This window comes from Schistocerca serialis, chromosome 9 (genome assembly GCF_023864345.2).
Source record: "Schistocerca serialis cubense isolate TAMUIC-IGC-003099 chromosome 9, iqSchSeri2.2, whole genome shotgun sequence".
NCBI classification, from domain to species: Eukaryota; Metazoa; Arthropoda; class Insecta; order Orthoptera; family Acrididae; genus Schistocerca; species Schistocerca serialis.
The window spans coordinates 286,887,267-286,903,341 of record NC_064646.1 but is presented as its reverse complement, the minus strand read 5'-3'; the positions used below and the strand labels follow the sequence as shown (position 1 = coordinate 286,903,341).

General features: G+C 38.6%; 1 protein-coding gene across 1 annotated transcript in view; it reads left to right on the top strand.

The window, feature by feature from the left end:
* The window catches only part of LOC126419763 (cubilin-like), a 753,686-nt gene extending 737,984 nt beyond the window's left edge, over positions 1 to 15,702 (top strand). Inside the window, exons 67-70 of the mRNA XM_050086938.1 lie at positions 438 to 578; positions 4,040 to 4,146; positions 4,499 to 4,610; positions 15,448 to 15,702. Coding sequence (XP_049942895.1) covers positions 438 to 578; positions 4,040 to 4,146; positions 4,499 to 4,610; positions 15,448 to 15,470 — 383 coding nt within the window. The 3' untranslated portion in view covers positions 15,471 to 15,702. The remainder of the gene's footprint in view (positions 1 to 437; positions 579 to 4,039; positions 4,147 to 4,498; positions 4,611 to 15,447) is intronic.
* Positions 15,703 to 16,075: the final 373 nt, after the last annotated feature.

The following is a 16,075-nucleotide window of genomic DNA, read 5'->3' as shown; positions in this document are numbered from 1 at the left end:
CCCCCCGCCCCCCTTTTTGCAGAAAACTCTTCAAGTATAGTATAAAACCTGATCTAGTCTTCCACATTCCATAACTGCTACATATTTATATATATGCTTCAAGTAGAGTATAAAGTGGTTGAATTTTATGCAGGCAACAAGTAACAAGTTATTAAAACGTTAGTTTAAATTAATACAGAAAAATATAGAAGTAGAGAAGCAAATTGTGTAAATTTCCATCATCTTAAAACTATAATTCAGTTTTAAAATTAACTTAATTTTACTCTGTGTCCAGACAGTTTACAGAATTTTTCATCTCTGAAAAGGCTTTAATGACAGAATTTTACATAAATTTGTTATGGTAAAGCAAGATCAAGAAATCATTAATTGTTAGAATTATTGTTATCTATAGTTCTATAACTATTTCTAAATCTATGAAAAGTATTTATTTTTTCCAGGTAATGGCTGTGGAGGCAAATTATTTAACACGGCAGGCACATTCAGTAGCCCTATGTATCCAACAAACTTCCGAAATATGTCTGACTGTCAGTGGGAGATTTCTGTTCCTAAAAATTTGCATCCGTATCTCACTTTTAGACGTAAGTAATAAACTAGTAACTTGCATTGTTTTCCATATTTGTTGTTAATAATAATAATAATAATAGTGAGAAGTTGTTCAGTTACTGAGAGGCACTATATTATATCTTAATGTTATTACTTCGCTGTCTCTTTCACTCATCATGTATACCATACATACTCCAGATAGTGACAGTGAAGTATTTACACAGGTCTTAGAAAAAATGATCTTACACTTTGAAAAGTTAAGCAAATATAGAATATTAATATTTGGAGACATAAACATTGATATAAGGCTAAAGACATCAAAGCAGCTTTATCTACAGAATATGTTAAGATCACATGATATATATTGCATTAATAACAATCCAACAAGGCAGTTATGCTGTCTTGATAATGTTATCACCAATGTTGAAAAAGATCTATATGAGCTAGGGTTTTTCACTATTTATTTTCTTTCAGACCATGAGGGGATATGGATAAAAGTAAAAATCAATAAACCTATATCTAACTGCCCCAAAGCAAAGCATATGAGGCTACTGTATGATCAAAATATTGACAACTACAGGACACAGTTGCAGATGTTAGATGGAATGACATCCTACTTGATAGTGAAAGTGTCAAGGATGCATTTATAGTTTTTATCAATATACTCGCAGACGTTTTTAAGACCTGTTGTCCAAAAGTTCTGGAAAGAAATACGGCAACAACCAGAAAACATGACTCTACACCCAAGTGATTCACACCCACTCTGCAGAGGCTTAGAGTATTGGTTATGATTTATTATGATAAATATAAAAATCATGATGCAGACAAAGCTAGTTATATTAAGTTAAAGAGTAAATACAGATCAGAAATCAGGTTAGCAAAGTGTGAGGCAAATGACAATTACATTAATAATTCTGACAACAAATGTAAAGCTTCATGGAATGTTGTAAAGACTAAACTGGAGAGAAGTAAGAACTGTAAAAGTGATGACTGTAATGTGAATATCACACCAGATGAATTCAATGCCTATTTCGTTAGTGCTTGTGACGTAAGTTCCTCTGCTGCATCTGAGTCAAATAATAAACGTCAACAGGACCTGAAGGATGCTGTATCTTTCCTACAACATTTGGAACACATTTCTCCTACATGTGAGTGGAAAGAGGTCCAGTTAAGTGATATCATGAGATCAATTGCAAAATTAAGAAGTTCAAGAGCAGAAGACATTTATGGTCTTTCTAATTTTGTAATTAGAAAAATAGGAGATATAATAGCATTTCCACTCTGTGTACTTGTAAATTGGATGTTTACTAATGGTTGTTTCCCAACATGTTTAAAAATGACAGTGGTCAAACACACTGGGTGTAACACGAGGTGTGCCACAAGGATCCGTGCTTGGACCCTTGCCTTTCATAATTTATGTAAATGGTTTGTCCAATATGATGCCTTGTAAGTCCATACTATATGCAGACGATATCACCTTTCTTACAGTAGATAGGGCCTTGGACATACTCAAGCACAAAAGTGCAGAACAACTCAGAATATCCAGCATATGGTTCGGAGCAAATGAATTACAAATTAACCACTCTAAAACGGTAAACATTCTATTCAGCCTATGTAACAATGACAACTGTAGTTCCTCAGTTAAGCTTCTTGGCATTCATCTGGACCCAAAATTAACCTGGGAAACTCACACCAATTATGTATGAAAAAAGTTATCCCGAGTCACCTATCTGCTAACTAAGCTCAGGACTTGTGTGACGGATGAGCTACTGCCAAATGCCTGTTATGCTTTTTTTCATAGCCACCTCACGTATGCAGTGCTGTTATGGGGCAATGCCTCTGGGACAAAAAGAATTTTTCTTTGGCAGAAAAAGGCCGTTAGGTGTATTGCTGGAGTGGGAAACCATGTATCATGTGAGACTATTTCAAAGAGTTAAAAATACTGACACTTACATCACTGTTTTTTCTCAGTTGCTTAGTGCACATAAAGGAAAACCAAGAAAGCTATAAACTGTGTGAGTCTGTACATAGCCATGACACACGCCAAAGGCAGATGATGGACATCCCAGTTACTAGGCTTTAAAAAACCCAAAACAGTTACACACAGACAGGGATGCAATTATTTAACATGCTACCACCTACAGCACACAGTGTATCACTGAATGTCTTCAAAAATATTACAAAAAGATGGCTTGGACAAAAAGCATTCTATACAATAGAAGAATTTAAAGTATGTAATAAAAATGATCTAATCTATTAAAACTGCTGTATGACATGACCACCATATTACATGAGCACTTCTGAAAATGTTATTGTATCATGCGGTTGTGCTTTATTTAAATAATGTATTTTTACTCAATAGTTAACTTCTGTATGACATGACCACCCTATTACATAAGTTCTTCTGAAAATGTTATTGTACCATGCTGTTGTGCATTATTTACATAATGCATTTTCCCCAATGCTTAACATGTATTAAGCCTGTCTCATTTATATTTGTTAAAATGTTTTTCTTAGCATGTGTATTGTGTTACACATACAGTATCTCCTTTTGTCATTCTGCACGACACATTTATGTTTAATGACTACTAAACATGTGCAGTATAAAACATATTTACTCATTCAGAATGTTAAAAATGTACGACTTATTTTGTAATTATATAATGTATGTAAAATGACGAGATCAATTGCATGAAAAATGCTTAAAGATGGATCAATAAATCAATCAATCAATTAATCAGTGTATGTGAAAAGAGATGACAATATGGTACATCATACATAGAACATGAAATATACAGGGTATCTCTCCTAAGAGTTGTCAGGTACATTTTCTCTGATGTTTTTAGCAGATATTTGCAGTATCATTTCTGCAATATAATCTTCTATTGTGCCATGACTCAGCAACAATTATTTTCATGTATCTTCTAATGTGATTACATCAGTAAAATAGTTCCAGTTCAAGTACCTCAAAGCTTGAGATGTGACAAAATCATATTGTCTTCATTCCATAACAACTTAAGTATTGTAAGCTGTATGGCCACATGTCACAGGCTGCTTCTCATAATGTGAGCCCTCCATGCTTTTACATTTGTCATTGAGTAGTGCATAGAATGGAGTCACAAATCATTCTCATCTGAAAAATAAAATCTATTGATTTGCTGTAAAAATGAAATCTCTTGATTTGCTGTAGAAATGCTGTTTATAGAATTTTTGTTTCTCTAAGAAACTGCACAATAATGATGTCAAAAAGTAATGCCAACTAACCACATATAGTAACACTTTAAGCTGTGACATATATCAAAATTTAATATACAGGTTTTTGCTCTATTTACCACTACAAGCACTTCATAAAGTTTCTCTTCTGTGATGGCTACACGTGAGGTATGACTAGCACCTATCATTGATTTGAAAGATACTGAGACATTTTACCAACATTAGGACTGTATTTTGCAAAAATATTGGCTAGTTACTGAAGTATATGGGCAATACTTTCCAGAGTTTAGTATTGGTTCAAGAACAACCTGCAGCACAGACTTTTTGGAGATCTATGACTTGAATCAGGCCACTGGTGCAAAAACACTCCGCACAAAATATTGTGGAGAGGTGAGTTGCTGCATTCTTATACATACAAATAATGAACATATATTAAATATATACATTTTCTACTTTTTGCCATGAACAATTAAGTTTAGTTTATAATATTGTTCTGGGACCTAGAAGTTCACGTACGGAAAACATAGTCATACTATCACAATAGTAGATCGAAACACCGCTGTATTACATACTCATTTTAAATCACGAAGTTGGTACTTCTGTACATTCGTGTTACTATCTGTGAACTGTACAGAGAGTTTAACTTTCTCTGAGTGATTGACTTTGAAGTTTTTTAATGCTACTGCTGTCTGTTTTTATGTAATAGGAAAAAACTTAAATTTCTTGCTTTTTGATTCTACAGGATCAGCCAGCACCATTTGAAGGAGCCACGACGACTACTGTTGTCCGATATGTGACTAGTGTTCATAATGGTGGAAGTGGATGGTTCATACATTTTATAGCAAAACACCCAGGTAATTTGATAATACATAGTTTGTTATTAATGCCAATGCAGTGCATAATAACTGCATAATTATTCTTGGAGAGACGTACTGGTCAAATAATCATTCCTTCTGTTACCTGAGAATATAAGAATTATTCTGTTGTTGTATGACGCCTTCCTAAGTTTTTCTCTCATCCAGACTACTGCATGTGTAGTAATATCCTGTATAATGTGTTAAAAATAAAATAAGTAGGCAGAATGGTTACCACACTTACAGCCTGTTTTGTAATGTCACAATGTCCGCCCCCAGTAGCTGAGTGGTCAGCGCGACAGAATGTCAATCCTAAGGGCCTGGGTTCAATTCCCGGCTGGGTTGGAGATTTTCTTCACTCAGGGACTGGGTGTTGTGTTGTCCTAATCATCATCATTTCACCCCCATCATTGCGCAAGTCGCCGAAGGGGCGTCAAATCAAAAGACTTGCACCCGGCGAACAGTCTACCCGACGGGAGGCCCTAGTCACATGACATTTTTATTTATGTCACCATGAAGCAATTTTGTTTATTAGTGGTTGAATGCCATGGCCCACTGAGAAAACCAAGGAAGTTTGCATTAGGGTATCTTTCACATGTCATCTGAATGAACATTGCAATTATAAAATACTTAACAGAAACTGCAACAATAATTATTGGTGCATTTTCTGATTGTAGCAGTTTAGTCATTCTGCCAGAATCAGTGAGGAAGAGAAAAGTGCAGGGACGGTCAACCATACATAGATGCCCACTCTTAATATGCTATTAATTCTACCATTATATTTCAGAAATAAGTTTAAAGACTCAGCCTGGCGTAAAGTAATAGGTCAACATTACCGAAGAACAAGTCTGGCAGAGGTTGTAATAGCCCTTGAACAGCAGGTAGACACTTGTGCAGAATAAATTTATGTTGTGTCAAATCAGCTTCTGTGGCAGTTATTTCAGCCCATATACATGAATATGCAAAATCTCCCTTCTGTGTGTCTTCTCATCCCAGTTATTTATCTGTGTCATATGCTACAGTAACCATTAGTCATAGAGTATGTTACATGTTATTTATTGAATAGTGCAATGTTTTATCATGATTGAACTTTTGTCAATAGTATGATATATAATAATGATACATGCATAATGTGAAGTCCTTGTGTTTCACTCATTGCCTTGGTGTTGTAAGTCGAGGTCACAGACTTACCTTCTTGATTACCGAAACTGATGTGGCTGTGCCAGTGTGCTCTGTAGTATGGCCTAGTTTGCATGAAGGGATAATGCTCCCCGAGTTGCTTAAAATTTTCCTAAGTCCATTATCTCCTTTGTCATCACTGCTTACTGAATAAAGTGCCCATTTTTGCTGTAGTGACCAGTCAACTTTGCCTAAGTGTATAGCTACTGTTGTGCTTTACTATGCCCCTTTGGTGTTGTAATTGGTGTCACTATCAACATTGTGTTCCACTTGTTAAACTTTATCATCGACAAAGGATTATTCCAATCATGAAGGGTTTCTGTGTGGACAGGAGGTGCATGTATTGTGTTCATGCAGAAGAATGATGTTTGTTTGTTTATAGGGGCTGAAATATGCATCACAAATGTACTATTGAGCTGTTCCTGTCTTGCTTCTGGTGGGGACAAGTATTGATTTATAGTCTTCTTTCCTACGTTCCAAAATGGAAATAAATAAAAATCTCTCTATCTTGTAATTCTTCTCCTTCGGACCACCTACTCTGGTTTGAAGTGCCATGTTACATCAAACTACACTACTGGCCATTAAAATTGCTACACCATAAAGATGACATGCTACAGACACGAAATTTAACTGACAGGAAGAAGATGCTCTTATATGCAAATAATTAGCTTTTCAGAGCATTCACACAAGGTTGGCGCCGGTGGCAACTCCTACAACGTGCTGACATGAGGAAAGTTTCCAACCAATTTCTCGTACACAAACAGCAGTTGACCGGCATTGCTTGGTGAAACGTTGTGATGCCTCGTGTCAGGAGGAGAAATACGTACCATCATGTTTCCGACTTTGATAAAGGTCGGATTGTAGCCTATTGCGATTGCGGTTTATCGTATCGCGACATTGCTGCTTGTGTTGGTCGACATCCAATGACTGTTAGCACAATATGGAATCGGTGGGTTCAGAGGGTAATACGGATCACCGTGCTGGATCCCAACGGCCTCGTATCACTAGCAGTCAAGATGACAGACATCTTATCCGCATGGCTGTACCAGATCGTGCAGCCACGTCTCGATCCCTGAGTCAACAGATGGGGATGTTTGCAAGACAACAACCATCTGCACAAGCAGTTTGACGACTTTTGCAGCAGCATCGACTATCAGCTCGGAGACCATGGCTGCGGTTACCCTTGATGCTGCGTCACAGACAGGAGCACCTGCGATGGTGTACTCAACGACAAACCTGGGTGCATGAATGGCAAAACGTCATTTTTTTGGAAGAATCCAGGTTCTGTTTACAGCATCATGATGGTCGCATCCGTGTTTGGCGACATCGCGGCGAACGCACATTGGAAGCGTGTATTCGTCATCGCCATACTGGCGTATCACCCGGCGTGATGGTGTGGGGTGCCATTGGTTACACGTCTCTGTCACCTCTTGTTCGCATTGACGGCGGCACTTTGAACAGTGGACGTTACATTTCAGATGTGGTACGACCCGTGGCTCTACCCTTCATTCGATCCCTGCAAAACCCTACATTTCAGCAGGATAATGCACGACCGCATGTTGCAGGTCCTGTACGGGCCTTTCTAGATACAGAAAATGTTCGACTGCTGCCTTGACCAGCGCATTCTCCAGATCTCTCACCAATTGAATACGTCTGGTCAATGGTGGCCTAGCAACTGGCTCATCACAATACGCCAGTCACTACTTTTGATTAACTGTGGTATCGTGTTGAAACTGCATGGGCAACTGTACCTGTACATGCCGTCCAAGCTCCATTTGACTCAATGTCCAGGTGAATCGAGGCCATTATTGCAGTCAGAGGTGGTTGTTCTGGGTACTGATTTGCAGGATCTATGCATCCAAATTGTGTGAAAATGTAATCACATGTCAGTTCTAGTATAATATATTTGTCCAGTGAATACCCGTTTATCATCTGCATTTCTTCTTGGTGTAGCAATTTTAATGGCCAGTAGTGTTTTAATGGCCAGTAGTGTACTTCTGGCAGTTTAGGCTGCAGTCTAAAGCTACAAGAAAAAAGCTTTTATCTTCTGCAGGCTACTAAATGACAAAAGCCTTTCTTCAGTTAACAGTCTATATATTTCCTCTTCTCCATACAGAGCTTTATCTTATTTCACAAGACAAGATGTCATCTACTACATAATTCAATAATAAAAACAGAATAACATAAATTCCACCATTTTTGTAGCTTCTCGCGGATTATTCATGGCTCAAGTTCCATGGTCATAGCACACCTTTGGGCTGCACATTCTAAGAGTAGATAGTCCCCCCCTTTAGCAAATCGTTCCACCCCATCCGTCATTCTACCCAGCCGATACACTGCACTCTGTAAATCCGCAACATCTGCACTTAACAGCATAGCATATCCTACACAGTGGGCTGTTCCTGCCTTAATTCTAAAATAAAATGAGGACATAACTTCATCATCACCTTTCCTCATCTAAAAGGGCATAGGTGTGACCTATAATTACCATGAAATGACGTGTCATACCTCAGATTCCCCAACTAAGAGGAAAGATGTCATGAAAATTAACTCTGTACAATAACTTAATACTTGTGATATTTTGAACAGTTTTAAACCCAAAAGGAAAACTTTCTTCATAATACATTTAAATTAAATGAGCATAACTAACCTTTATGACATCTCTAGCATATGAGTTGAGTCATTCTATCACCTTACCCAAATACTCTAAAATGTCTTTGCATTTTGAGTTTGTTAAATTATATTGTTGGCTGTAATGTCACATTGCTTCAGAAAATCACATTTAAGGAGGAATATAATCCTTTCACTGCTGTTGGAGTGTACACACACATCACGTTGGTTTTCCTACAGTGCTATGGACATCTGTATGCGTTCTGAGCTACAGACCTCTCACTGCTGCACCCGAGTTACTTCCATATCTCAGTGAATAAAAAAATTTTGAGTATTTATCATACAACATACATGCTTCATTGCATGCTGTCATTTGCAGACAACATCATTTTGATCTCTTGAATTGTTAATGAGATATGAGGATTATTATGAGCACATTATTCTTGATAAGCAAGGACGGCAATGGGTGCATTGTGAACAACTGGCTGTTGGATATCAAACCAAGTAACTCGAGAACAAAGTGAGATATTTTCTGCTGTCAGTTTCAAATAATTTTTCACTATGTTACCTACATTTAATTCACTGCAGTGTGTGTGCTAAAATTAACCATACACAAAGTTTATGAACACATTTTAACCTTTGTAAAATCTTTAAAGTTTCATTCAGTGTTTTACTTCAGTTGATGCAGTGCAGCAACTATGGCATACAGTGAAAAGAAGTTCAGTCCTTTATTGAGTGAAGGTATCAGACTGTACAATGTGCAAACATCAGATTTTTCCACCTAATAGTTTTCGAAAAAATGGTTGATGAGTACTTCATATCGACTGGAATGCAATCTTTCAGTGCAGGCACCAGCACTTGGTGAGCAGTAAAGCCATGGAAAAAGTTGCCCTCAGCATGGAATACAGAGAGCATATCAGTAGCAGGGAAAGGGTTAATATGCACACTTCATTGTGATTCTAGAACCTTTAGTATCTTTTCATTTCTATAACACATTCACTTTATCTCTAGTTACAATACTGTGTTGCTCTCTGTTCTTACAAAACTAGGTATTGTAGTTTAGGAAGAGAGTTTTGTTATCTCCTCTGTTCTAAGCTAACCTCCCATACAAAAAGTGTTATAAACCCAACTATATAGTAGAAATTATTCAAAAAAATACAAATATTCCTTATATAAGAATTTCAACAATGTAAGAAAAGACAGACTGCTACTTACCGTAAAGAAGACGTTAAGTTGCAGACGGACACAATTAAAAGGCACTTACATATAGCTTTCGACAAAACATGCCTTCATCAGTAAAAGAGACACACACACCAACAAGCAAGCAGCCAACTCCAGCATCTCCAGCCAAAATGCAACTATCATGTGGGATGCAATCAGCAATCTGGAGTAGGGATGAGATAGTAGTGTATGGGTGGGGAGACAGATGAATGCTCTCTGGTGGAGTGTTCAGGGACTAGAATGCCAACAGGTACAGCATTAGGAGGTTTTGGGGCACAGAGGTGGGGAAAAAAAGAAGCAAAAAAGGAGAGGAGCGGGAAAGACGGAGTGATGCGTTGGCAGAGGGCACAAATAAACGTGGTGGGATGTGAGAATGGGGAGGAGATGATAGGACAGAGATTGCGGAAACTGTTGGGTGGAGGGTGTGGGGACAGTGGTTACCTTAGGTTGCCAGGATACTTACGAGAGCAGAGATTGTGTTGTAAGGATAACTCCCATCTGCACAGTTCAGAAAAGCTGTTGGTGGAGGGAAGGATGCAGACAGCTCGGGTTGTGAAGCAGCCATTGAAATCAAGTGTGTTATGTTCAGCAGCATGTTGTGCCACAGGGTGGTCTGCTTTGCTCTTGGCCACAGTTTGGCAGCGGCCGTTCATCCTGATGGACAGCTGGTTGGTAGTCATACCAATATAAAAAGCTGTGCATTGACTGCAACAGAGGTGGTGAATGACATGGTTGCTTTCACAGGTGGCTCAGTCCCTGATGGGGTAGGGTAAACCTGTGACAAGACTGGAACAGAAAGTGCTGGGTGGGTGGATTGGGCAGCTTTTGCACCTGAGTCTTCCACAGGGATATGATCCTTGTGGCAGGGGCTGGGAGTGGGAGTGCTATAGGGATGCACTAGGATGCTGTGGAGGAAGGTTGGGTGACTAAACACCACTTTAGGATGGGTGGGAAATATCTTGGGTAGGATGCCTCCCATTTCAGGGCATGACGATAGGTAATCAAAGGATGTGGTTCAGTTGTTCCAGTCTGGGAGGGGGGGGGGGGGCTGGTTCCTGGTGGTAGTGGGAGGATTGGTGGTGTGAGGGGAAATGGCAGAAGCAATCTGTTTCCAGACTGGATCTAGGGGTTAGTGTCTGTCTGTGAAGGCCTTGGTGAGACCCTCAGCATACTGAGCAAAGGAGTTTTTGTCTCTGCCGATACACTATCCCTGGGTGGCCGGGCTATCAAAATGCAGGCACTGTTGGTGGTTGGTGCGTTTGATGTGGACAGAAGTGCAGATGGAGCCATCTGAGTGGAGGAGGTCAACATCTACAAAGGTGGCATGCTGAGTTGAGGACCAGATGAAGCGAATAGGACAGATGATGTTGAGGTTGTGAAGGAACAAAGATAGGGTATCTTGGCCCTGAGTCCAGATCATGAAGATATTTTCAGTGAGCCTGAACCAGGCGAAGAATTTTGCATTTAGGGAGACTAGAAAGATTTCCCCTAGATGCCCCATAAACAGGGTGGGATAGGAGGGTGCCATGCTGGTGACTCTGGCTGTGCCACAGATTTGTTTATACACCTTCTCTTCAAAGGAGGCATAGTAGTGAGTTAGGATAAAGATAGTAAGGTGTATGAGGAGTGAGGTAGTGGGTTTGGAGTCTAAAGGACATCGAGAAAGGTTGCGTTCAGTAGTGGTAAGACCGTGGGAATGAGGGATGTTGGTGTACAAGGAGGTGGTGTCAGCACTGATACATAGAGATCCAGGAGGCGCATACTTACTGGTGTAACTTATCAATAAAAAGTTAATTGTAAAATGAGCTTCTGGTCCCTCTGTTCTACTCATCATATTCATATCTAGTTGTAGTCAGGGAAGTACATCAGGTACTGTACGTAGTGATCCTTTTATGTAATTTATCTCTGTAGGAAACTCCTGCAGAAATAATATCCATCTCATCAAACTGGGGTGAAGTAATTTACTTTCCATTAAGGCCTGATGATCAGTGCAACTTTTTAAAGCCCATACTAGCATTTGAAACTTTTGAAAACTCTACACAATTCCAAATAGTTTTTTATGGTAGCTGTAAAATTTAATTCATTCTAATTAAGACTTCTGCAAGCATAGGCTATGGTATTTACACGGTTTATACATGATCAAGAACAAAATATTCCCGGATTTTGCACAGATTTCCTATTTAAAAATGCACTGTTTCCTGGGTGCAAATACGCCATACCCATAGTGAAAGTACATTTTTTCTGTGTAAAGTGAGAATATACTTTTCGCCTGAGCTGTGAAACTTATGAATCCTTTGAATGGTAAAGGTTTTAAACCCTGGCATAGAATTCCCAGCACTTTAGGGAGGGGGGGGGGGGGGGGGGGGGGGAGGCATTTTGGAAAGATCTTTGATAGGCCTACACAGTGACATGTACATTGGATATTGTTTTGTTTTGCAGAAGCATAAACACAAATTCCACCAAACACAGCATTTTAGCTTCTGAAGCACTGAAATCGAGATTGCACTGCATGATGCACTTTTGCCAGCCAATCATAGCTCGTCATGTGATTTCACCAGCCAGTGATAGCAGATATCCAGAGCATAGGACGTGATGTAGTCTGCCAATATTAAACTGCTAATGTGATTTCTCCATGTAGTTCTAAATAGTTACGACGTGTTGTAATAGACATTCAGTAACTATAACAAAATATATATTAGTCCTAAGTTGATAACTGATACGACCAATTATAAAATAAAATACCTCAGTCAATAAATCACTACCTATTGAGCATACATGACACAAAGACTCCAAAAAAATAAAAAAAAAGGAATGAATAAATAGTTCTTCGCTGTTATAGCTTGCCAGGTCAGTGTATCAGACTATGTTGTCTGCTATTCTGCCGGCGTGATGATGTCTTGAAATGTATAGACGAATACACTCACGACGTTTTATTGGTGGCGGCTCGTGTCATAGCTGTGCAGTCAGGCACCCCATGGTAAAGTTGAAAGGTGTATGGACTCCCGTCGTCTCTCTCTTCCAATTCATAGACTGTTTTCATCTTGGAAGTCATAATTTGAAACGGTAGTCAAAGAAAGGTATTAAGTGCTTGGCTACCAATACTGCCTCACTTCAGGAATTGGCTGTGTAATTTAACAGCATGTATGCTGCATCTTATCAGTGCTGTTATTTCGTGTTTTCATGGACAACAATGTATCTTTCTTGCATATTAATGTAAAATTTTCATAAAAATCTTTTTCTTAATGTAATTTCACTCTCTTTTTGGCACAATTTTACCCTGACATTTCAATGAGTTACCAAGATGAGCTGTTCCTGTCCCACTTCTGGTGTGGAATAAATCTAAATTTATAGTCTTCTGGTCTATGTTCCATAATATAACTAAATAAAAATGTGTCACCTCTATCTTGTAATTGTTCCCTTGCAGACCACCTACTCTGTTCTGCACTGCTATGTTACATCAAACTACTTCTCCTGGCAGTTTAGGCTGTGGTCTAAAGCTAAGGTTTTTATCTTTTGCAACCTACTAAATGACAAAAGCCTTTCTTCAACTAACTGTCCAAGGCAAGACCTCATCCCCTGCTGTACAATTCATTAGTAAAAACAGAATAATATAATTTCCACTGCTTTTATAGTTTCTTACAGATCATCCATGGCTGGTGTTCTGTGGCCATAGCACATCTTTGGACTGCACGTTCTGAGACTTGGTGCTCCCCCTCCCCTTCCCTTCCCTTCTGTAAGTGGAAGTGATGCCACCCCGTTTGTCATTCTGCCCAGCTGATAATGCTGTGCTCTGGAAACCTGCAACATCTGCACATAACAGCACAGCACTTCTGACACTATGGACTGTTCCTGCCTTAATTCTAAAATAAGACAATGACTTAACTTCATTGTCACCTTTCTTCATCTACAAGGACATAGCCATGACCTGTAATTTCCCCTGAAATGACGTGTCACATCTCACTATATGTTGGTGCTCCTGTTGATACCATTCTGCATGATGAAATAAATGCTACAGAAGCCGATTTAATGAGATGTAAAGTTATTCTGCAGAAGTGTTGACTCGTTGGGTATATCTCAAACACAATTTCAACCCCTTTCATGCTTGTTCTTATGTGTAATTAATCTGTTACTTTATCACACCTTGAGGCTCTGCACATATTTTTTAGTTGTAATTTTGGAGCTAATAGTATGTTGAGAGGTTTGTTGTTATATGTTCAGTATAATGTACATTCTAGTCAAAAATGGAAAATCAAGGATGGAATGTGACAATATTATGAAAAGGATAGTTCCTATTCACCATGTAGCAGAGATGCTAAGTCACAGATAGGTACAATAGAAAGACTGTCAGAAAGCAAATTTTTGGCCAACAAGGCCTTCATTGGAAATAGAGAACAAGAAAACATAGGTGCCTGTGCACACCTGTGTCCCCCTCCACACACACACACACACACACACACATTCGCTAATGACCATGGAAGTTTTGCGCCCTAAAAAAAAAAAAAAACCACACACACACACACACACACACACACACGACCTTAGTCTCTGGTAGGATCCATATGCTTTTTGCCTTAAAAACAAATCAGTTCGAATCTAGTCTGTCCACATATTTTCAAGGTAGAATACAAAGTGAAGTAATTTAGCAATTACTTAGGTTCAGAATATGACTGATCCATGGTAATATACGAGGGCTATCCACAAAGTACATTACGTTTTGGAATTAAAAATAAATAAAGAATTGGAATTTTTTTTTATTATATACGGTTGAAAGCCACACTTAAATACTACTTTTCTACATAGTTGCCATTTAAATTAAGGAACTTATCGTAGCGATGGACGAGCTTGGAAATTCCTCCGTCATAAAATTCAGCCACCTGCACTTTCAACCACGTCTTTTGGGACAGAGAAGGTGTGATTTTTGTGGATTTCCTGGAAAGAGGCACTACAATAAACTCTCAAAGGTATTGCCAAACTCTGCACAACCTCAGAAGAGCAATACAAAACAAGCGCAGGGGAAAGTTGGGCTCAAAGATCTTGCTGATTCACGACAACACCCGGGCCCACACGGCAAATGCCACTCGTGAAGTTCTCGAGCCTTTTAAGTGGAGTTGTTTCCTCATCCGCTGTGCAGTCCCAACCTGGCACTGAGCAACTTCCACTTATTCCCAGCAATGAAGAAGTGGTTGGCTATGCAGCGTTTTGATGACGATGCACAGCTTCAAGAAGAGGTAACCATGTGGTTGAAGGCGCAGGCGGCCGAATTTTACGACGAAGGAATTTCCAAGCTCGTCCATCGCTACGATAAGTGCCTTAATTTAAATGGCAACTATGTAGAAAAGTAGTATTTAAGTGTGGCTTTCATCTGTATATAATAAAAAAAATTTCCAATACTTTATTTATTTTTAATTCCAAAACATAATGTACTTTGTGGATAGCCCTCGTACATTACATGCTTTGTGGAATGAAATCATCTGGCGTACAAGATTTTTCACTTGCTTCTTTCCTGATACAGAGTTTTTAATGACTATTTTCTTCCTATGTTATGTCACTTTCATTTACTTTCCCTTTATTTTCTATTTGTCTGTCAATGGAACAGAAATTCCGAAACCCGGAGTTAATGATTCTGAATTGACAGTAACAGCATTCTCCTCTTGCTTGCCATATGTTCCTTCTTTTATCATATTTTGTCCATTAATGCTGTTTTTTGTTTGAATACAATGAAGACTTTCATCTGGTTTGAAGTATCACCTTACCTTTAGATTCAGATATGCTACGTATTTCTTCAGTGAGTGTTGTTTCTAACATAATCCCTAATTTAATGTTTCAGAGTCCACAATAATTGCGGTTTGAATGTGCTGAAGATGTGGATAAGAGGAGGATGGAGTGCTGAGGTTTCTTCTTATCATGATATGAAACTCCCATGCACATGAATTCATGAAAAACAACTTGCTGTAGTTATTGTACATACATTCAATATACAGAGCTCTGTATTTTATCATAGGATATTTGAGAATTTTTTTACTGTAAAGAAGACTGTAAATATTCTAGTCCATAACTTGGTAATAAAACAACTTTAATGTTCTATTTTTGTTTTCCTGTCTGGTCTGTATCAGAATAGATTGATGAAGTAATGTAATGAGAACTCTTTTGAGATCTGGGAAACATCTCCAGTTACAGCAGATGACATCTGTAGGTGATACCCACACATTACACAAAATACCTCACAAGGAACGGAAACATACAGAATTATTTCTTATTTCTAACAATACAAATACATATCTGTAAAGGAACACAGATAATGTGACACAGAGAGTAACTTCAAGGACACCCCTTTGTGTTACATGAAGGGAGAGCTCCAAAAGCTGTATTTCATTGTGACTCTCTCTAATTTCGTTGTCAGTGTTACACAACTGCTTTTGAGTATTTTCTGTTGTTATGATGGCATGTCTAACTGT